The sequence below is a fragment of a genome, unplaced genomic scaffold (assembly GCF_019419815.1).
Source record: "Pyrus x bretschneideri cultivar Hongxiangsu unplaced genomic scaffold, Pyrus_bretschneideri_v1 Contig4, whole genome shotgun sequence".
Taxonomy (NCBI): Eukaryota; Viridiplantae; Streptophyta; class Magnoliopsida; order Rosales; family Rosaceae; genus Pyrus; species Pyrus x bretschneideri.
This window is the reverse complement of record NW_025999723.1, coordinates 11,816,040-11,839,997: the sequence shown is the minus strand read 5'-3', so window position 1 is coordinate 11,839,997 and position 23,958 is coordinate 11,816,040. Positions and strand designations below refer to the sequence as shown.

At 36.3% G+C, this 23,958-nt stretch overlaps 4 protein-coding genes and 1 long non-coding RNA gene across 5 annotated transcripts; 2 read left to right on the top strand and 3 right to left on the bottom strand.

Moving 5' to 3' along the window:
- The first annotated feature begins 9,397 nt into the window (after positions 1-9,397).
- Positions 9,398-16,096, top strand: LOC103932326 (DEAD-box ATP-dependent RNA helicase 8). The gene is made up of 10 exons (XM_009341891.3): positions 9,398-10,118; positions 11,656-11,716; positions 11,956-12,190; positions 12,415-12,653; positions 13,280-13,531; positions 13,632-13,812; positions 14,318-14,406; positions 14,524-14,597; positions 14,685-14,799; positions 15,694-16,096. The coding sequence occupies exons 1-9, from the start codon at positions 9,808-9,810 to the stop codon at positions 14,761-14,763; spliced, it is 1,521 nt and encodes a 506-aa protein (XP_009340166.2). The 5' UTR covers positions 9,398-9,807; the 3' UTR covers positions 14,764-14,799; positions 15,694-16,096.
- On the top strand, positions 10,125-11,491 carry LOC125468759. Its single transcript, XR_007251181.1, has 2 exons — positions 10,125-10,368; positions 10,476-11,491. It is a non-coding gene; the product is annotated as an uncharacterized LOC125468759 (long non-coding RNA).
- A 456-nt stretch (positions 16,097-16,552) lies between the features above and the next one.
- On the bottom strand, positions 16,553-19,877 carry LOC103932325 (receptor-like protein EIX2). Its single transcript, XM_048565121.1, has 2 exons — positions 16,906-19,877; positions 16,553-16,763 (listed from the first exon to the last, which is right to left on the bottom strand). Exon 1 carries the CDS (start codon positions 18,349-18,351, stop codon positions 16,909-16,911), a length of 1,443 nt encoding a protein of 480 aa, XP_048421078.1. The 5' UTR covers positions 18,352-19,877; the 3' UTR covers positions 16,553-16,763; positions 16,906-16,908.
- LOC125468821 (receptor-like protein EIX1) lies at positions 18,357-19,670 on the bottom strand. Its single transcript, XM_048565280.1, has one exon. The coding sequence runs from the start codon at positions 19,668-19,670 to the stop codon at positions 18,357-18,359; it is 1,314 nt and encodes a 437-aa protein (XP_048421237.1).
- A 2,922-nt stretch (positions 19,878-22,799) lies between the features above and the next one.
- LOC125468820 (uncharacterized mitochondrial protein AtMg00810-like) lies at positions 22,800-23,642 on the bottom strand. Its single transcript, XM_048565279.1, has one exon. It carries the CDS (start codon positions 23,640-23,642, stop codon positions 22,800-22,802), a length of 843 nt encoding a protein of 280 aa, XP_048421236.1.
- Between the last annotated feature and the right edge of the window lie 316 nt (positions 23,643-23,958).

The window sequence follows — 23,958 nt, the reverse complement described above, 5'->3', positions numbered from 1 at the left end:
CCAGGAATTCTGAGAATAAAAATATTTCAAATACAACTCTAGAAGACAAGAATTACATCATAACTCGCCCCATTAGCGTAAATCATTCTATATGAGTATTTGAACGACCCAACCATTGAGGCAACAGATCTTGCTGGCAGGGTATGAGATCTGAGATGGTTTTTCCGTGCCGGTCAATCCTTCTCGAGCAGTTTACACCACCATCAAGAATGTCCCGAACCACAACGTTTAATGATCGGATTCCCCTAACTTCATAAATCGCGACCTTTACATTTTCGTGGACCCATTTGTCTCTTTCGTTGATGGCATCCATATCCAGGAACAAAGATGGAGTTTAGGAGGGCCGAGACTACTTGCTTGACCACTGGGGTGTTACAATCGACTTTAACCTCATTACATCTGGAGGAAAATGAGGGATGATGGAAAAATTCAAGTCATTTCCTTTGTCTCCAGCCAGGATATGTGCTACACCATAGAGTGGAATCTTCCGATCAGATGGAGCATGAGATTTTGCACTTCCAGAAAATCGGTTATCCAAGTTTGTAGAAGAATTGACTTCATTAGCATGTGCCATTGGCAATGCAGACTCATACAGAGGATAGATATTTGTGCCACCTTCAACTCGGATTCCTAAATTACTTGATTCTTTTGCTTTGGTGTGCTTTACTGCAGTCCGCCAGAGTACATGTTCACGCTTGACCTGAAAGATCAGACAAATTATTTTTTCTGTTGAGATATAAGCTGCATACTAGCTTGAAATCCAATCCGTAGATGACTATCCTGCAGCTGAAATTGAAGAGAATGCTGAAATCAAAGGAAGTGAAGAACTTACTATTTTTAGAAATAGCTGTTAGACTTTAAATTGCAACGACTAGTTTTTCTTTCTGTTTTTAGTAAGTAGTACAGCTAGTATTCTTACCTTTGGAGTTGTACTGTGTCTTTCAATCCTCTCCCAAGTGGAAGGATCGTAACCTCCGATAGCCTGAGTGGCTGGAGATCCGTCCTTGATCCCTAAAATGTAGGGTCTGAGCAATTGACTAAGTTAGGGTTATAACTTTGTAAATGTTCTTCGATTTCATTAAGCAATATATGCAGTATTCCCCTCTCCTTCTCCTCTGTGTTCTTCACTCTTTTACGACTATTTTCTGTCACAAACGTTCAATCTTTATAACTAAATCAACCTATAAACTAGATGCATTGCCTGGTACCATTCCAATCAGACAAATTATTTTTTCTTCAGAAGTTCTTCACTTCTGCCACGTTTTGTAATGAAGTAACAAAAATTTGTCAGCATTTTGATTGAGAACCTGATCTTATCAGTCAAAACTATTACAATTTTGGTTGGAATGAATTTTTAAGTTAACTTCAAGGGATGCAATAAGAAAAAAAGATCAACACTGAAAAAAGGGGGAAAGGGGTCAAAAACTAATGACAACAATACGCTACTTATGGTCAAAGTTTCAAGTTCATCAAATAGGTTGTCAAAGAGAAAACCAAAAGGATTAAGAATTGTGGATGTGAGGAGAGAACAAGAGAATACCAAATAATCTTCAAGGATGATCTCTTTCTTGTGTCCGGTGCTGCATTGATTAAACCAGTATAGTCATGTAACATATGATTGAAAAGCTGCCGAGCCACAAAAACAAGAAAGGCGAAGTTCAGTTTTCTTAAGCAACAAAATGCTAATTTGGGAGGAAAATTTATGGAAAAGCTGATGGGAAAGCTACCTGATATACCACCGCCGCCAGCTGGTCCATTTGTATACAAAGCAGTAAACTCTCTAACGAATTGGACTACATGTTCCTTTAGCTTGAATAACCTGTCCATACGTAACCTAATGTCACTAACCATCCGAGATGAAGCATTGTTACTGAGACTGGTTGCCTTCAGGCTAACAAGCCCAAGTATATATGAGATTACATGGCTGCTAACACCTGGAATTACTTCTTCAATCCAAGATCTAACCTAAACCTAGCATGATATAAAACAGGAAATAGCTAAACTGATTGGAGGTTTCAAGGAAAGCGGAATCAAAATGAAGGATTCCATTCAAAAAAGTCAAAACTTACTAAATTTCGCATATTCAGAGAGTCACAGTTCAAAGGTTTTGGTTTATCTACCAGAAACTCTGCAGCCTTGGCACGTTTAACACATTCGAATCCCCCATACGATATTTCTCCCCATCCTTGCCAACCGTAGTTCTGAAAACTAGAAAGTTGATTATTAGCCAAAAAGAAAACCACCGAATAACAGTATTAAAATGCTTGCATGCAGAGATAACTGGACCTTTCAGTTTTTACGCATTTGTGCAAACTTATTCATGAACCACCAGAATGGGCAAGTAGAGCAAAAACTGAGTAACAGGAGACATAATTTTATTAAAAATTGCACGACATGGATGACCGAACCGCTGATGCCACACAAATGAAGAGTTTATTGTCCAAAGAAAGCCACGTTCTTGAAGGGAAACTTTGACAAACCCACACGAAACGGATACAATCCATTCTCATTCTTGCCGTGGAAAAGCGTCTTCCCCATGGATAGAGCGTTCACAAAAAAATCAGTAGGAGTGAAAATGAAGTAGCACTGATTATCACAACAAAATCGATGAACGCTGAGTAGATTAGCGGAAGCAGAAGGACAATGCAACACAGAATTTAAAGGAAATTTAGACACAAAACCGGAACCAATATGCTTAATAGACAAATCTGCACCATTACCAACAGCGACTTGATCTTGACCAGTGTATTCTGTGGAGAGGCTCAAATTAGCTAAATCATCGGTAATATGTGACCATGTGCCACTGTCGGCATACCATGAAGGGGACTGTTCATTGCCCACAGGAGAGGCAGCCATCACAGCATGAGATTGTGAAGACGGATATCAGCCTTCGGAGAAAGGAAACTTGAAACAGTTTATAGTAGAATGACGAAGATCACCACAATAGTTACTACCATTAAAGGAGGAACCAATGTTACGATATCCAGAAGATAAAGAAGCAACCGCAACATGGTTGGGAAGATAGGAAGAGTGAGGAAAAGCAGCAGCGGGTGTAGGAAGAATTTCTCGATTTTGAAACGAGCCACTGCCGGATCCACCATGAAACAAACCGCCATTTGAACCACAGCGGCAGCCAACAAAGGGATTATCACCACCACGACCTTGAAAACCACTACGACCAAATGAGGATGTACGACCATTGCCACGGTGAAGTGTGGTTCCACGACCAAGATCATATCGCAAGACTCATAGGATTTTCTCTTGCCTTAAGCGAAGTAACGGTACTTTCGAAGCAGGACCAACACCATTTAAAATCAGCTCCATAAGATCATTATCATCAATGGGCTTTCCCGCAAGAGCCAATTGATTAGCAAAGTTAGTCAATTTATCAACGTACTCTGTAACGGACATGTTACCTCTTTTAGTGGAATGCATCCGGTGCTTAAGTTGAAGAACACGAGTGCGAGATTGAGAAGCAAATCGTGTATTCAAAGTATCCAAACAGCTTGGGATGTTTTTCAAGTTGAGACAATGGAAAGCACATATGGTGTCAAAGTTGAGTTAATCCAACTCAACAATTGTTGGTCTTGTTGCTGCCAAGTCACGTACTCGGGATTGAGAGTCGTACCATCCTGAACAAACATTGCTGGACATGTTTTTGTACCATCAACATAGCCAACAAGATAATTACTTTTAAGGGATTAAATTGGACAAGCCACAACATATAATTGGTTTGATCAAGTTTGATTGAAACCAAATAGGAAATATTTGGAAGGGAAATTGTAAGAAGAGAAGAAGCGGCCATGGAAGCTGAAGCTAAGTTGAGTAGATGGTAAGGCAGAAGAGGGAAACAAAAATTGCTGTCAGAGGTTTGTTGTTAGACAAATAGCTCTAATACCATGAAGAGAATGGTATTTGAAACTTAGAATTAAGCTCTGTTTTGGAGAAATAATCTGTTAATTTACTTATATATCGAAATGGTACAAGAAAGACTCCTTATATAGGAGTGTTGGAGTCGCATGACAATAAGGACAGCAGCTCCCAACTATAATAAAAGCCACTATACAACACTGAGTGCCCATACAATAGACCCTTGACTTTGTAATCACATAGTATGATTTTGCTCGATCTTGTTTGCTTGACTTTGTATCCACAATAGACAAACTCGCTTAATTCTTATCTCCATCATTCTTATCTTCATCAGTCCCTTCATTATAAGATCTCGGTTCCAAATTAATTGAAGACAAACTAATCAGCCAGTACTAGTTTATGGTGATGCATTTTGTTGTTATTGATAATGTGGTTGCTGTTACAGGAGCCTCTAGGTGGTGCACAATTGAAACTTTTGAAGAATGCTCAAGAAAAGATATCGAAGGGGAAGCAACGGATAAGGTCTTAAAGTCAGCTAACTTGGAGGTTGTCGGCATGACCAAGAAAAATGTGGTGACTGCTCCTCCAGAGTTGAAGGAGGAGATAGTAAAGGCGAACGCCGGGATTTATGAGGATATTGAAAGAGTTGTAAATGAAGCCGGTATTAGTGGAAGAATGGAGGAGTTGAAGGCTGATATAGGAAAAGGCTTATCAAGTTCAGAAAGAAAGGGAAAGGGCAGAAGCAAAGAAAAAGGAGGAGATTCTTGCTGCTTTGGATGTAGAAGCACTAAAAGCAAAGGTTAAGAGTTTGACAGTGGAAGTAGGCCTTCCTAATGAAATTGATGCAGAAGGTAAGATTAGTAGTGCTGAAAATGGTAAATTTGTAATACCTTTTTCATGGTCCTCGAGATAATTTGTTACGGCGTTATGTAATTTTGTATTCGTGCATGTTTACATGATAGCTACAAATTAAGAAGCTATGTTACAATGATAGAGTATTTATCCTAGCGTTCGTGGTAAAAATTTAATAAAACCAATAATGATCACTCGATTTGAATACGTTACAATGATAGAGTATTTAGCCTAGCATCCATGGTAAAAAAAATTGATAAAGCCAATAATAGTCCCTCGAGTTGAATAAAAAAGAGAAAAACGTAGATTTTATGTAGTCCATTTAAAGTGAAATATCATTTCATCGAATTTAACTTCTCCTTCTGACAAGGAGAAAGCAAAACCTATGATGTTGTCCAAAGCAATTATTGTCCGATCTTCCCACACATATGGAAAGAAAAGAGAAAGGTGAGAAGGGTGATGTTGCTTAACTTGTTTATATGTGCAAAAGAATCTCAAATTGGAAACATGACAAAGCATTACTAATAATTTATTTTCTTCAATTATCCAACTTTTTGTATCTCTATAATTGTATATTTTATTTAATTAATGAAATCATTTTTGTCAACCAAAAGAGAGTGAAAAGACAACTTAGTCTTCTATCACACAAAAAAAATGATGGGCAATAATGTAATTTCATATGTCCAAATTTTACCTTTTTTTTTTATTGAAACCTACAGATTATGTTAAAATATCTCTAATATTTAAAATTTTGAAAAAAAATAAAAACCCAAAAACAAAAACCTCCCACTCCCCCCACGTTCTCTCCCTCTCTCCTTCTTATTTTCTAAAAAAATGTTCTCATACACACAAAGTATATAGGCAAATGCTAGTTGTATATTAAAAAAAAGAAGGGGGTCATATTGCTTAGTATTTGTATGTATTATTGATGGAAGAGACCTTGCTAACCATTTTCTCAAAATACCAAGCATGACCCCAATTTAACATTTTTACTTCTATTTATAACAGACAACTTTTAATATAAGCGGGGCTAAATAGTAATTTTACATTAAAACGAAAATTTAGCAAGCATGTCCCGATTTTGTTAGTATTAAAAAAAGGAACTCCACATTCTCCCCTTCTCATTTGATCTCTAATAAAAAGAAAAGAGAAAAATCTTCTCAAACACAATGTGAACGCCTTTGCTAGTTTATTTTACTAAGAGTTCGTTTAGACGTGCTTTTTAAAATGACTGAAAGCGATTTTGATGAAAATGTTTTTAAAACCATTCCTTAGTCAAAATCTAAGTGAATCTTGGAAAAGTACTTAAGTGTTTCCTGCCAGAAGCACATATCTGGTACTTCATCCAAAAAGTACGTAAAGTGCTTTTGGAACCCAAAATTAATTTCACCAAAATCACTTTCAGTTATTTTAAGCACTTCCAAATGAACTCTAAAAAGTTACTGTTACCATATGCAACATCTTTTGAAGGAGACCTTTAAGGAAATGGATCCCCATTTTTTCTCAAAAATGTGGATTAGTTTTGAAGTCCACACCACATCGAACTTCCATGATCTGAACCACCTATTTTCAAGTTGCACATCATAGATCATCCTTGCAAAATAATAGTCAAAACAAAAATATTTGAGACATCTAATTGAGTTCAAAGCAATTAACAACATTTTCTTCTATAAGAAACAACGTGATAATTAAATAGGCAAACGTTTTTGGATTGAAACGAATTTTTGCAAGGATGATATATGAATAGAGGCTTACAAAATAAACGGTTCAGATCATTGAAATTTAATATGAAGTGAGTCTCACAACTAATCCATATTTTGAAAAAAAAAAAAAAATCCCTTCTCTTAAAGGGCCTAAACGTTCAAATGTTGGTGATTCATCAATACCACTGCTACAATTAGAATCCTTGCAATGGGCATTAATCCTGAATAGCGACTGTATTATTAGGAATAGTAAGTCCAACAATATGAGGTCTCCAACAGGGCGTCGCTCATCAAACAATAACACACTATTAAGTGATGTAACCATCAATACGAGCAATCCAACTGGAAGCTCCCTAAATGGCATAACTTACCAAACGACTCATTATTGAGTGTTATGAGTCTATCTATATGACTGCTACAATTGGAAGCTCCCCAAATAATGTAATTTCATATAACGACACACATTGGATGTTGTAAGTCCATTAATGCGAGTGTGCAATTGGAAGCTCCCTAAGAGTAGTTCCATCATGGTCTTTTGCCCGATGGACTGGCATTAGAACAGGGCCGGATAGCCCGAGTGACTTGGTCCAATGTGTGCCAACCAGAGGAGAGGCCCGGCCCGAGGGAAAGACCTGGCACGAGTTACCAGCCCGAGAGCTCGAAGGCAACATGATGCAAGGCTGACGTTGCCCAAACGTCAACCACTTTTTTATTGCCGGAAAATGGCCTGCAAGGGTTGGAAGGATTCAAACTGAGCAAGAGCTCCAGAACCCACAAACTTGCCGGAGTTTGCTCCAAGGAGGTGACCAAAAACTGGGCAAGGTTTCAGATAAATTGCAGGGGTTAAAACTCTGGTTTCAAACTGGGAAAACACCACAAATCTTGTCCCAAGCAACATTAAGACATAATGAAACTAGATTTGCATAGAGAACCTCACCTGGGTTCGAGTTTTAGATCTTGAAGCTCTCGGCTTCAATGGTGGTTTACACCGTGATAGTCCGATGACGCATGCAATGGTATTGCTAGGATCCTTTAATCCCAGAGATTAAGGATTCATGGTTTTGGAGTTTGATTTGTTTAATTTTCGAAGAGGAAAGTGGGTGAAAGCTCTCGGAGCTCTAGAGAGGGTGAGAGTGTCGAAAGCTTAGAGAGAGAGAGAGAGGGAGGGAGAGAGGAACTTCAGAAAAATGAAGAGAAGTGAGAAAGATGAGTGAAAGTAAAATATTTTCCGGGAAAATGAAAAAAGTAAAATATTTTGTATTATTTTATAAATAAATAAAATACTATTATTTTATTGCCTATTACCAGGACTATTCAAGTGTAAGGGTGGAGATACAAAATGTAGTTACTGTTCATTAATGTCAGTTACTGTTTACTGGGTGGATTAAATAATAAACACGATGGAAGTGCTTTAAGAAATGTAACCCCGTAAATAATGACTCATGGTTGAATGTGAGTTCATATGGAGAGAGTAATATTTCTATGAACTAAAAAAAGGTAGTTTTGTAAGAGGACAATAATAATCAATTGTTTTTTATGAGATATATGATGAATGCTACGGTGAGAGTGAATAGTGAAACTCTACCAAAAAATGAAAAATTAGAGGTGGAAAAATACAAGTTGAATCTTTGTTTGGTTTAGTTTTTTCCTTAACTCTTAATCCTTATGATTTATTATAAATCCTAAATTGTGAGCTAAACATTGATCAACATAACAATTTTAGATATATTTTATTAATCAAATGCCAAACACTCCTTTCAAGTTTCATCTATATATAAAGTGAGAAGGTGAAAAATGTGAAAGTTTTTAATATCCTACAGTGCTCACTTTAATAGAGAAGAACATTGAACAATCATTCAAACAAAATAGGGACAAAATGATACCAAACTTTAATATTTATTATAAAATAGGAACAATCATCCAAACTTTAATATCTCTACTAATTAATAAAAGGGAAAATTAGAATCTCCTACAATTTTTCTATATCATTTAGATTAAACATCTGTACTTTTTTAAAATTTGATTAAAGTGCTTTGACCAATACTCACTTCTATATTTTTTAAATTAAAATAATTTTTGAATTTATCGTTTTATTTGCATGATGCACTTTTCCTTATTTAGTGGAGATAGTTAGTAATTAAACTATATTTTCTCTTCTTCCAAATATGTTTTTTCGATCACAGTTTTTTTTTTGTTATGCAAATATTTAATATTATTTCTTTTTCCAAATGGTTTTTTCATTTTCAAATAGTTGGTGATCAACATAAAAGCACCGTGTAATTTTTTTAATTTTTTTTTTAAGTATAGTTGTTGATGAATTATTATTAGTTACAATGCATTACGTATATATTATCTGCGGGTACGTTTGAATTTACAAAAATCATTAATTGGTATATTTATTTGTAATTTTGATACGTTTGATTTGATACATATTGTTAATATTGGTACATTATTTTTATTTTGTACACATTGTGCATTGGTACGTTTATGTTATTCTGAATCCTTTTCTCTTAACTTATTAAAAAAAAAACTTATTTCGGTACGTTTGATTTTGGGGGATTTAAAAATATTTTAAACTATTTTGGAAAGAAAATATCTTAAATCGTAGATAATTATTGCTAAATTGTAGCATTATTGTGAAAATAAATTGAATCTAACTAACTTTTTTTTTTTATTTTTACAATTATCTCTAATGGAGGAGAGTGTAATAAAAAAAAATAGATTATAGGAAATTTGTTACAATATAATATGCATATAACACCAAAATTATTACAAAAAAATAGTTTATTTAAATCACTAAAAGACATGAATGTTTGATTTAGAAAGTTCAAAATTGTGGCACTTATATCAAAAGATCAAAAAAACAGAAAAAAACAAAATAGAGTTCCTGATGTAATATAAGAAAACCGTGGGGGCCATTAAGCAAATAGAAACATATATGACGCCCTAGACCTTTAGCCAACAGCGGTTCGTCATCCTCTCTTCCTCTCTCTGGAGTTTTCACGTGTCTTCCATGGATTCCAAATCCAACAATTAGGTCTCAAATTCTCTCTCTTTCTCTGGAGATAAACAAACAAGCCCTTCAAATTTCACTAAGAGGCAGTCATTTCGCTCAAGATCCGTACAGTTACACCCCGATTTTCTTCACAATTTACCAAAACCCTAGCTTTGATTTCATTTATTCTCTTCGTTTTGTAGCAATTTTCCCCAATTTCGTTACCAAGCGGAGAAAACATTTTAAATTCGCGCTTGGTTTCGCCTTTTTGCGGTGACGATCTAGCCACCCAGAGAAACCCTAGTCCAGTTGTTTATTTATTTATTATTTTTCGCTTTTTTCTAGGTTTTCAGAATTTTTTAGGGTTTTAGGTTCTGAATCGCGGCGATGAACAGTAATAGAGGTAGGTACCCTCCGGGGATCGGAGCTGGGAGAGGCGGCGGCATGAATGCGAACCCTGCATTCCAGTCTCGGCCGCCGCATCAGCAGCAGTATGTACAGAGGAACCTTTTGCCGAACCATCATCACCAGCAGCAGTACTTTCAACAGCAGCAACAACACCAACAGCAACAGCAGCAACAACAGCAACAACAGCAACAGCAGTGGCTCAGGAGAGGCCAGTTGGGTGGGAGTACAAGTGCTGATTCGGCCGTTGATGAGGTGGAAAAGACCGTGCAGTCGGAAGCTGTTGACCCAAGGTGTGTGCGTTCTTTCGTATAATGCATGTTTTGTGTTATGGTTGGCTTTTATGCGTGGTTGGGAAAAATTGGTTCTGTAGGAATCTAGTTACGTTATTGTGCCATTTGGTGAAATGGGTTTTGTTATGGACATGGATAGTAATCGTAGCATTATGATTTTAAAAGTTCTGTACTTTTGTAGTTTGCTATGCTGTCGTGTAGCATAAGACATTGACAAATGTTCGAAAACATTCTGATTTTGGGAATGTAGGTAAGTTGCTTTCTCATCTGGTGTTAATGATGTGTTTTTAATTGATAAGCTTTTGACCTATCATGGATGTTACGATGTATGGAGGAACTTTCCGGATTCCTGTTCAGGTTCCATTTGTATGGGTATCAGATGTATCTTGTGCTCGAGCTTCCGATTTTAAGATAGGTCCCTTAAAGAAATCTGTTTTGTGCTTGTCTTTGGGTATTTAAGTTGTAGAAAGGTTAGAATGTTTTTGCAGTCTGGCATCAATTGAGGAGCGCCACAAATCTCCCTCAGTCTATTCCTAAGATAAGCGTGTAAGAAAGTATTGGTCACTTGTTCGATTGTACATGGATGTGTCTTCTCCTCTGGGGCAATCTTTCATTGCATTTCCTGATTTTTCTGATTGGTGTTAGCTTGTGCACTTGGGGATTAGTTTCCAAAATCTCCTGGTGTTAGTCCAGTAGTAGCACGAGCTGAGATAAGAGCCTCAGGAAGCATTTGCATTGTGTTTGATTCTCCATGGGTCTGTAGACTCTTGTGGGACCACCTTCCATTGTTTGTCCTCGTTGTAGATTGGAGTGTCTACACATGCCTTTGGAGACTAGTCGGGTTCAAGACTAAGATGCCCCTGAGTTAACAGAAAAAGAAATTAGTGAGGACCACAAGCACTGGCCTAGTTCTTTTCTGGATCCATCCATGATTGGATCCACACAAATAGTGATTATACTAATTAGTATTAATTACTAAACTATCTATTGGTTGCAAGATGGGGTGATTTATATAGGATAAACATGGAAAAACCAATTAGGATATGAGGGAATTTTTATTAGAGTAAAACCGCTAAAACTAGTACATCTGAGTCATTTGTGTTAAAAAGTTAGCTCTTTGGACCTGTTTCTTGGACTAAGATTCTTGATGATTCTGGTTGATATTGTAATTTAAGGTTCTGTACCTACGGTTTGGTTATTCAGTGTAAGTGAAGACTTGTTTTGCATTGTATTTGTTTTGGAGTACTGATAAATCATATGCTTAGGAGTTCTTGACATCGGAGTTGTTTCAATGTACCCCTTGAGTTAATGAATCATAATGGCAGTTTCAAATATCAAATTAAACTGTTTAGTTGTTGGTTTATAACTTTATATTATACCTATTGAAAAAGCTTTTCTTGGTAATATATTTTGTCATCAGTTATTTGTTAATATTATCTCATTTATTTATTTTTTTATCCCTGCAACATATTATAGTTATAAATCATACTCTACATGGTATCTTATTTTGGTTTCCTCTTTTACTTATCCTCTTTAGTTCACAAGATTGGAAAGCGAGATTAAAGATTCCAGCACCTGATACACGTTTCAGAACAGAGGTTTGTTATTTATTATTTGATATGCAATTCTTTATCATGTGTACCGTATTGTTAATGTGATACTTCACTCTAGATTTTGAAGAGCAAATCATTCAATTCCAGTTTTATGTGATTTTTAAAATAAAATGAAAAATCAAGTTGTTTAAGCTCACATCAAAGTTCAAACTCAATGAATGAATAATTTTTAAAACAATAGTTGTTTGTGATTTCCTATTCTAGTTACTAATGATTTCCTTCAGGATGTAACTGCAACAAAAGGAAATGAGTTTGAGGACTACTTTCTGAAACGTGAGCTGCTGATGGGAATATACGAGAAGGGATTTGAAAGACCATCTCCTATTCAGGAAGAAAGTATTCCAATTGCTTTAACTGGTAGTGATATTCTTGCTAGAGCTAAAAATGGAACGGGAAAGACAGCTGCTTTTTGCATCCCTGCTTTGGAAAAAATTGATCAAGATAACAATGTAATACAAGGTTTGTTCTCTACCATCGAATTGCATCTTCCTGCACATCTTAGGCTCAATCAAAAGATCAGACTGTTGGGGGCTTTTGTTTTAATGCTGCTTGATTGACTGTAGAAATCTTTGCTAAAAGGCTACCATTCTGGTATAGAAAGGCTGCCAATCTGCTAGGCAGCTGGATTATGATTTTGTTATAGAAACTGATTTTGTGTTGATATGTGCTTTATTATTGTACAGTTGTTATTCTTGTTCCAACTCGTGAGTTAGCTCTTCAAACGTCACAAGTCTGTAAGGAGCTAGGGAAGCATTTACAAATTCAAGTTATGGTTACAACCGGTGGTACCAGCTTAAAGGATGATATCATGCGTTTATATCAACCAGTTCACTTACTTGTTGGAACTCCTGGAAGGATTTTAGATCTTGCAAAGAAAGGTGTTTGCATCTTGAAAGAATGTTCTATGCTTGTTATGGATGAGGTAAATACATATCTAACTCCACTAATTTTACATAATATAAGAATTTTTCCCAACAATTGTTGGTTACATTCTGTCATCCTTGTTCTCTTTTGGGCACTATTAGTTTTAGGTTCCACTTTTAAGAACTATCATATAGTAGATATTTGATATAATTTTATGTTGAATTTCATACTCAGTGCATGATCAGTCTTTGTAGTGTATTAAATTTTTAGGTTAAATTTGTATCTTTAAGCTCGTGACGTTATTTGTTTTAACTAATCTGTGATTGACTTATTAGAAGCGTCTTGTAAGTGTGGTGGCCAGGTCATAGGCTTATTGGTATCGACATCTCTCCTGTAGAGGGCAGATACTAAGATCAGATTCCCCCTTAAGTGGAAGGGGTGAAATGTATCTTTAAGCTCGTGACATTATTTGTTTTAACTAATCTATGATTCACTTGTTAGAAGTGTCTTTTAAGTTTTTAAGTGTGGTGGCCAGGTCATATGCTGATCGGTATCTTTCTCTCTGCTGTAGAGGGGAGAGTACTAAGATCACATTCCCCCTTCAGTGGAAGGGGTGAAAATGTGGGTTGGCTTTAGCATCATGTGCTGAAACAATCTAATGATGTTTTTGTCAATGTTTGACAGGCTGATAAACTTTTGTCCCCTGAATTTCAACCTTCAGTAGAGCAGTTGATCCGCTTCTTACCTTCACATCGACAGATTTTGATGTTTTCAGCTACATTTCCTGTTACCGTCAAGGACTTTAAGGATAGGTATCTGCAAAAACCTTATGTTATCAATCTTATGGATGAGCTTACTCTAAAGGGTATTACACAATTTTATGCCTTTGTCGAGGAGAGACAGAAAGTCCACTGCCTAAACACCCTTTTCTCTAAGGTGTGATATGAACTGTAGTTACTTGTTTATTTGTTATCATTTACTTTTAACTTCACTTCATGCGGGGTTCATGGATGTGACGATGGGTCTGTTTTTTCAGCTTCAAATAAACCAGTCAATCATATTCTGTAATTCTGTGAATCGGGTAGAATTGTTGGCCAAGAAAATAACAGAACTCGGCTATTCGTGTTTTTATATCCATGCAAAGATGCTGCAAGACCATCGTAACAGAGTATTTCATGACTTCCGTAATGGTGCATGCAGAAATCTTGTTTGTACTGGTATGTTTTTTTGTTGTGCCTTATTCTCTTTGTACATGTCATTATTTTCAAATTTTTTATTTTTACTTTTGGAAATTAATATATATTCTATACTAGGAAGATCTGTTTATAACTATAGGTGGCCTTACTAAATATATGTATTTATTAGCATGTGGCTGATTATTTTTTGGTTGTATGTGGATAAGTACAATTTTTTTTTTTTTCCTGAGGTTTGCTGAGAGTACTTTTTCTAGACCATGAAGTTCTGATGGTTTTTAGCACTTGTGATGATATCAAAGAAATAGTGCATGTGATAAACTGTTTTATGACTCGTATTATACGTGGTTGGCTTGATCATTCTATTTCAGGATTTGTTCTTCTGTGTTCATGAGTTATTCCTCTTGTTTTAAGTGGCATTTCGTATGGTTGAAATTTTGACGTTTGTAATGAATGCTTTGGATACTTGATATTTTGGTTTAATCCTTTTCTATTTTGTTCTTTTTTCTTTTTGGGATCATAACTGCAGATCTTTTTACAAGAGGAATAGATATTCAAGCTGTTAATGTTGTCATTAACTTTGATTTTCCGAAGAACTCGGAGACATATCTTCACAGGGTGTGTAAGAAACAGTATCTGCAGAAATAGATAGAGTAGAAACTGATGCCGTATCTACACGATTTATTTCTTACTGTCTACTTTTTTGCTGTGTGTATGCATGTATCTCACATGCAGGTTGGTCGATCTGGAAGGTTTGGACACCTTGGTTTAGCTGTGAATTTGATCACCTATGAGGACCGTTTCAACTTGTATGTATATTTATATACCAAATCCAAATTTGCTGTATATAATGGGTTTTAAGAATGAGGAATGACTTAATTCATTCTTTCCTGCAGGTATAGAATTGAGCAAGAACTTGGCACTGAGATAAAGCAAATTCCTCCCCATATTGATCAGGCAATTTATTGCCGGTGATTGGTGGTAGAAAACGTTGGTGTGACGTCAATGATGGTAACGTCTGGGTCCATGATGCTTAAGAGCTAGATTTCTAACATTGCGTTTAAGCTTGCATGTCTTGTTCTATATCCAATTCTGTTATCGTCATGTTTACCATTTGCATTTTTAAATTCTCCTTTAGTGTATGCAATCTACTGTTGTATGATGTGTAATAAATAAGAGTGGGAGGGGCGGGGTGGAAACTAGTTTATGTAGATAATCTCGTGTATTCACTTTTCATAATATCAGAGTTGTCCACATGTTTACTCCTAGGGGTTTTATTCTTCCCCAACAAATTATTCTCCACACCTGGGTTTAATTAAAAATTTAGTGGTCTCTCTCTCTGTGCAAAATGTGACTTCTTTAGGAAAAAAAATCTTGCTCTAAATTCTTATAACCAAGTTCCAAAAATTTAAGAGATGATCTTTTCCAGGATGTTTTCTGGTAATAAGCTGCGATGTATCTGAGTTATTTTAGGTATTGGTGTTTGGAATAATTTATGGAGGAGTCACCTTCGAACTTGTCCATTTTGGGACTAAATTTTGTCCGCCCTTAGAATCGCTGGCAGGGAAGTTAGGACTTTGTCATTTGAAATAAGAATACTAATTATTCCTCCTGTCAAAGTGGGGGTGTGAAATGTGCTGCTGTTTATGATTATTTATTCATATTGTTGAATTTGAACAATGCAATTGGGAAACCTTCCTGGAACTTGATCAATTCATGCCCTACCAAATCTGCCATGTTTACTTGCGTAAAGTTCAGAGATGTGAAATATGAATCTAAGAACTACAAGTTACGAAATAATTTACGAGTACCTGCATAGACTATCAAAAGCTTTGTTTGATTCTGATGTTTTGGATAGATTATTTTACGCAATTGATAATGTGCTCTTTTTTCCTGTCTTTGTAGGGATGATGGGGTGCTCTCCATTCAAGAAGCTGTAGCTCTGGTGGTAGGAATACTCTGTGATGCATCGTCCCTTGAATTGTGTTTGTGTTCGTAGATCTGAAACTTTAATTGGGACCTTGAGAGTTCTTATGATTGGCCTATAGGTACCAAATAGATAATGGGTCCGGTTCAGAACTGCCGTTGTTTTTATTAACAGACTGGGTTTGTAATACTTGCTGAGTTGCTGGTGTTCGGGTTTGGCCACCGTTGAACTTCTCAAGGATAGCTTGTGCAAGCAGGGAAATGAAATCTCTGCTTCCTTCTGTGTTCTTTTGTTCTCGTCTGTTTTTCCGGTTTGTTAGCCTTGGTCAGCGTGTTCCATGCTTTGAAATAGTTTAATGTACCCGACTTTGTTGAATTTCTAGTTCCCTCTGTTTGCTGTTTCTGTCTTGTTTGTTTTTTTTTTTTTTGGGTCAAACGATAGATTTTGGCAAGTTAGGTGTTAGATTAGCCACTGACGGGATTTGAACTCATGTCATCATGCAAGGGTTCAACTCCTTAAAAGTCTTGAACTCCGATAATGATTTGTTGGCTCCTAGATTTCTTGTACATCCCTTGCACTATCCTTCCAACTCTTGGTCTTTTTTATCTCATATACTCTATGTATTTCTCCTCTATCACAAACATAAAAACTCAAAATAAAATAATTATCGAATGCCCTTTTGAGTTGGTATAAACCGTAAAAAACAAGCAATCGGTGATTTGAGATATACTGGGCTGTATGTTCTACTTGTTTTGACATTGAAATTGAATACTGCCCTGCAGGGTATGGTTGGAAGATCATAAAATGTAAAGTCTGTTTTTGTTAATGGATCAAGTCTTGATTGAACTATTTGAAGGAAATTTATTGAATCATGATAAATAATACACACAAAGGGGGACGAAAATGACCTAATTAACCCCCTCAAAGACGATCAAAATAACGCATTGCAAAAACATAAAGGCCCCTAAATTGTAACTTCAAATTGCACTTCTATCTGCTTCTTTTCCAGCTGAAAGGGAGCATGGCTTGCAAACGGTTGATGCACAAGCTAAAAAGATTGAGAAAAAAACATAGCATATATTAGTCACAAATTTAAAGACAATTAGTGAGGCCAAATTGATATTAATCATGATGGCAATGATGCAATGATGCAATGTCATTACACTATAGTTATGTGGAAGAGTACTTACAGTTTATCCATCAACCATTCTTCGTCGTCTTATCAACACCACCCTCACATAAAGCCAATCATACACACAGTTCAAGAACTTGTAGTATGTGTATCTCCATGACTTGATGAATATCAAACTCCCACAAATTCCCCAAAATCCAACAACAAATCCAAGCGCTAAACTCACATAAAATCCTGTTGTTATAAACCCATCCTTCTTTTCAACTTGATCTGGATGCTCCTCTGGTTGCTCCTCTGGACACTGTTGAAGTGGAATTCCACAAAGCAGAAGATTCCGATCAAAACTAGAGGGCTCATAATTTTGGAACTGAGACCCCATGGGAATTTTTCCAGATAGGTTGTTGTTTGACAAGTCCAAGACACCAAGACCATAAATCTGAAGAAGCCTTGGTGGAATTCCTCCATAAATTTGGTTGCTTGACAAATCGAGGGATTGTAGCGAAGCCAACTTCCCAATCTCTGGAGTTATTTGACCTGTTAAATTGTTTCTTGATAGGTTTAAAGAAACCAACCCAACAAGATCAGTGATTTCATTAGGAATCTCCCCAGCTATCCGATTGCTCGATAGATGAATACTCTTTACAAGCCCCAGAGTACTTTTGTATTTGGACATTGTGCGTTTCCATATCAAGGATACTTCGTCATCATAAGAAGCGTTTTGGTAAAAAGTCGTATCCGTACGACGGATGATGCCATTCTCATAACTGACTGGACCATGCTCACTGACGTTAACGCCATACTCATGCCTGACTGTTAGACTTAAATTTCCTATTTCAGCCAAATTAGTCAAATTGTTGAAGCATTTGGGTATGCTTCCGGAGATATTGTTTATCGAGAGATCCAAAATTTGAATGTGCTTCAGATTACACAACTGCAACGGAATGCTTCCATAGAAGTGATTAGAACGGAGGATAAGGATAGCCAACTTTGGAAGTCCAACCCCTAACCATTCAGGTATTAATCCTGATAAATTATTTTCTCCAACATCAATGACCACGAGCCTTGTACAATTCTTCAAGGATGAAGGCAATTCTCCAACAAATCCGTTCTTGTTCATCTTCAGTGTTTGAATTGAAAATAAAGAGCCCATTGTGGCAGGAATTTTCCCAAAGAGAGCATTGTAACTCAAATCTAGGAAGGCTAGTTGTTCAAAATGCATCCAACAATCAGGAAGTTCTTCATATAAATAATTGCTTGAGACATCAAGAAAGCCTAAATAACTAACCTTGACTGGACACAAGAAAGAAGTTAACTCTGAAAGCTTGTTGTTGGAGAGATCTAGAGATGACGCTTTGGAAAGGAATGAAGGGATTGGACCTTCCAATTGGTTCCAACTCAAATTCATGCTAGGATGGAAAGATGAGGGAAACTCAAATCTTGAATTTGGAATTTTTCCTCTAATTTGGTTGTTGGAGAGATCCATATCAATCAGAGGGAGATCCATACTAGTCAAAAAACCATCATGAGACAGCCTGTCCCAAAACCAACTTGAAGGATATCAGAAATTCCTGTATTTGAAATATCAAGAGAACAATAATTTTTCTGAGTTTGAAGCCATTTTGGAAAATGCGGACCTATTGTGCAAGATCGCAAATATATGAAATCCAATTGGAAAGGAGGAACCCAATTAGAATTGAAGTTTAAATTTAGTGAGTTGAAGGACAAATCCAAAGAAGTTAATTTGGAGAGATTGGAGAAGTGGCTTTCTGAAACCACCCCCTCTAGAGCATTCTTTCTAAGGTCGATATTCTCGAGCTTAGGCATTTGCCCAATACTTTCAGGTATTGTTCCACTCAATTGATTTCTAGAGAGAGATAATTCTTTCAATGATGAAAAGTTTGTGACATTAGGAATTGATCCAGAAAGAAGATTGTCTGAGAGGTCCAGAATCTCAAATGAGTTATGATCAGGGCATGTAGACATTAATGTTTGAACCAACCTGGAAAGCTGTCCACTCAAAGTGTTGTTGGAAAGTTTCAATGCTTGCAGATTACATAACCTGGAAAAAGATTGCGGAATCCCTCCTTCAATTTGGTTGTCAGAGAGGTCAAGATGAACAAGGCTGGCATTGTAGTTTGACAACCATAAAAATATTGAAGAAGTAAGTTGGTTGGAACTGAGGTCAACATGAGCAAGAGATTTTGAAGAATTTATGTTAAAAAAAGTACTGGAATGAATAAGAGGAGAATGAAGACCACAAAAAGACAATGACAATTTGGTAAGTTTAGGGAGCATATTAATTGCTTCTAACCAGTCAGAAGAATTACTGAGATTGCTCGAACTGAGACCCAAATAGATTAACGATGAAAGGCGAGGGAGCCATGAATTAAGATTTGCAACACTAGCAAAGTCATTGTGGATGAGATCGAGATATTGCAAGTGAGTAAGATTTCCAACCTGACTTGATATTCGACCACCAAGAGAATGGTCCTGGAGATCAAGTTTGACAACGTGACCGGTATATTCATCACAATAGACTCCTTTCCACGATGCACAACAATCTTGTTTTTGGGCTTCGCTTCCCCACGAAGAGAGGAGATTGTTGCTATCCACGAGGCCTTGTTTGAAAGCAAGGAGTGCTTCCCTTTCCCTGTCTATGCACCTCATCATCTTCGGCACCTTAGCAATATCCCTGTGGCCAGCCCCTCCTGAAGAAATATTGACTTCAAAGGATAGGGAAAGGTTGCAACATTGAAACAAAATTAGGACCACAATTATTGAAGCATGAAATAGTTTGAAGCACCTATTTCCTTCACCCTGCATCTTAACAACAATGAAGAAGAAAAAGTATTTTAGCTCCGTTATTGAAAACTGGAAAGCAATTTGGAAGAAGATTGCAACATTGCAAGTATATATATACACATAAAATCACCTCTTACACAAGAAAAGTATGCATTACAGTTGTAGTAGTTAAAGCAAAGTTAATTGTTCGGAAAGGACGTGATTGATGTACAAAATACTGTAAATTAAGAAGCAAAATCTGCTTTTAAACGTAAACTAGGCCCTCTCTTTCTTTGTCAATATCATTCAATAACACTGATGTGTGGAAAATGCAAATAAAAATCAAACAAATCTACCAATATACAAGTAAAACAGATCACAGTATTAACTTGACTTACTTTTATAGCTAGAAATTAAATTAGATGAGAGAGAATTTCGCACTTCATTTTTTTCTAAGCAAACCTCGGTTTAGACAAAGACAACTGGAGTGGCTAGTTATTCACTTGACTTACTAATTGAATAATCCATAATTATCGTGGTAACTACTTGATGTTAACCAAAAAAAAAAAAATTTCCAAATCAGAAAAATCGTATTTTCTTCTTCATCTTTTTGTTTGTGGACAGAATAGGAAGCCATTGGATTGGAGAAATTAATGGACAAAAAGTCTATGGTAATGACTTGACTTACTGTTCCTTGTAGAAATTTAGTTACACAACCCAACTGGGGGTATTGACTTGACTTGCTAATTCAATTAATGAAACGGGATGCTAAGATGCCTGTGCCAAAAAAAAAAAAATCATGCAACGCGGGCCGTGTGGAAAACTTAAAATATCACACGCGTTGGAGGGCCGATTCCACAACAGCGCGGGAAGGCCGATTCCATCATACGCTCTCACTGTTAATGTATTCAGTATTGGTTGAAATATTTGTCTTATTTTCTCTGTAACTTAGATTAATTATTTCTTGTAAGTTCTCAAGGAATTTATTGAAAATGATAGAATGATACACTATTAAAAGTGGATAAAAAGGACCTAGCCACTCAAAGATAACATCGATCTGTGCAAAACAAAAAAGGCCACAAGATTAAGAAGCAAAATATCAGCCCCAACTAGGCCCTAGCTTTCTCTTCAATATCATTCCATTAATTGCGCTGACCTATTTGAAAAAAAAAATTTAGATTAAACATATCAACCCAAAATCTAAGAGAACTTTAACGAAAAGCTTCCGGTACTATTTACTTTAACGAAAGACCACAATTTTACATTAAAAAATCAATCCTGGTACTATTCAATTTACCCTTTATTTTGTCTTTATCGTTAAAACTCAAAATGTTCAAACAATTTTCATTAGTTTTCCTAAAAACTAATAAAAGGGGCCACAATTTAGATAGGAGATGGCTTCCGCACTTTCAAAAGGGGGATAAAACGGTTGTGCGGAAATCTCACTTCATAAGTTAGACAAATATAATTCGAGTTTCAGTTATTCACTTAACTTCCTAATTGAATAATTCGTAAAGATAGCGGTAAGTACATAGTAATGATGTTAATAAACATCCAAATCAAAAATCATATTTTTTTCATCTTCTTTTTCTTTGTGGACCAAGTGTCTTTTGAAGTGACTTGACTTAATGCTCCAAGAAATTCAATTACACAACCCAAATGACCGGGTATTGACTTGACTTGCTAATTTAATTAATGAAAAAGGATGCTAAGATGTCTGTGTCCAAACACTTACGCGACGTCTGCCGTGTGGAAAACTTAAAACACGTGATGTCATGCTGATGATCCAGGACGCGATTTTGGCATCAGGTGTGTAAGTGAGTCATTCCCCCGAATAGGAAGCCATTGTGTTGGGGAATTCATTAATGGACCAATTTGGTATGCAGTGACCGTAGCTTCACTACCGGACAATTTTTCTGGCATTGAAATCTTGTGCAAATTTCAAGGAACTAAACAGTAAACTCTGAGACGAAGTGATTGAGTGTGAAGGTTGAATAATAGCTCCAAGGCTTCCGAGACCCAAATATGTGTATCCGACCTTGGTTGAATTATGTCTTCTTTTTTCGGTAACTTGATTAATAATTTTTTGTAAGTTTCTAAGGAAATTTATTGGAAAAGATATGAAATTATTCAACAAAAAGAGCAAGGAAAAATAATGGACGTCATTGTGTACCTGTAATGGGGAAATTAATGGACCTTTGGTAGCAACCCTTCACTACCAACGACTTCTCTTTTCTTCTAGCATTGGCTGAAGCATTGTTTTTAACATAATATTAAGGTTATTGTCAACAAAAGCACGGGAAGACAGACCGATTCCATTACGCTCACAAATCTCAATGTTAATGTACCCAATCTTGGTTGAATTATTTGTCTTCTTTATTAACGATTTCTTGTAAATTTTCTCAGGAAATTTATTAAAAAATATAAAATAATACACTGTTAAAATGGGACAAAATGATATTGGCTTCAACGTAAACTGGGCCCTAGCTTCCTCAGTCAATATCTTCCATTATTTGCCCTGCTGTATTTGAACAAAAAAAATTAAAATTAAAATTAAACATGATCAACCAAAAAACTGATAAAAGGGCCACAAAATTGACATGACTTCCTGTTTGTGGTTAGAAAAAAAATTAGAAGGGAGATGGTTTCTGCATTTTTTTTTTCTTTCAAAACCTCACTTGTACGAGGGGAATCTTAATGGCTTATGCAATTTCATTTTTTTTCTGATAAGAAAACATCATAAAAGTAAAATTAAAACGAATTTTAGCCCATGCTAATTAGAGCTTATCCTTGAGACCTAATTTTCTGATATGATTCTTCTCACCAAGGAGGAAAATATATAATGTACAAGAGTGATTTACAAGGAAAAAAAGAAACATCAAATAACCTAATTACAGTCCGATTACAAGGACTCAAATAGGTAACTAAACTAATTACAAAATGTCAACTCTCCAACACTCTCCCTCAAGTTAGTGCATAAATGTTGTTCCTGCCCAACTTGACAAGAGAGTTGTAGAACGCTTGACTTGCAACAGCTTTAGTGAAGATATCCGCTAATTGATCCTCTGACTTTACGAATGAGAATTGAATAATATTCCCATCCAACTTCTCCTTAATGAAGTGTCTGTCAACTTCCACGTGTTTTGTGCGATCATGTTGAATCGGGTTGTGTCAGATATCGATAGCTGCTTTATTATCATAAAATAAATCTGAGGCTGAATTCGAAGGATACCCGATTTCACCAAGTAACCTTCGAAGCCATAATAGTTCACATACTCCTTTTGCCATACCCCTGTATTCCGCCTCTGCACTTGATAAAGCAACCATTTTTTGTTTCTTACTCCGCCAAGTCACTAAGTTTCCTCCCACAAATGTAAAGTAACCAGATGTGGACCGACGATCAGTAACGTTGTCTGCCCAATCTGCATCAGTGTAACCTTCTATTCGGCAATGATGATTTTTGGAACATATGATGCCTCTACCCGGTGAGGACTTTAGGTATCGTAGGATGCGTTCAACTGCACCCATATGTGCCTCACTCGGAGAATGCATAAATTGACTAACAACACTTATTGCGTATGCAATATCAGGCCTGGTGTGAGATAAATAAATTAACCTCCCAACTAACCTTTGATAACAATCTCTGTTAGTGGGAACTTGATCAAGGTGCACGGCAAGATGGTGATTTTGAACTATAGGGGTGTCAGCCGGTTTACAATCAAGCATTCCGGTTTCAGCTAATAAGTCTAGAACATATTTTCTTTGAGAAATAAATATACCCTGTTTAGATCGAGCTACTTCTATCCCCAAGAAATATTTCAAACCACTAAGATCTTTCATCTCGAACTCGGTTGCTAGGTAATCTTTGAGCCTTGAGATTTCCTCTTTGTCATCATCGGTAACAATCATATCGTCCACACAGATGATAAGTGCCGTCAATTTTCCCATTCGACGTTTCAAGAAAAGTGTATGATCAGAATTGCTCTGCCCGAACCCATATTTCCTCATAGCCATCCGGAACCTACCAAACCATGCTCAAGGTGATTGTTTCAACCCATACAACACTTTATTCAACTTGCACACTACTCTGGGTTGTAAAACTGATGCATAACCAGGTGGAATATCCATATACACTTCTTCCTTAAGATTACCATGTAAGAAAGCATTTTTCACATCAAATTGCTGTAATGGCCAATCTAAGTTGGCCGCTAATGAAAACAATACTCTTACCGTATTAATCTTTGCTACCGGGGAAAATGTCTCTGTATAATTAACACCATATGTTTGAGTGTATCCCTTGGCCACCAATTGTGCTTTGTATCGTTCAACA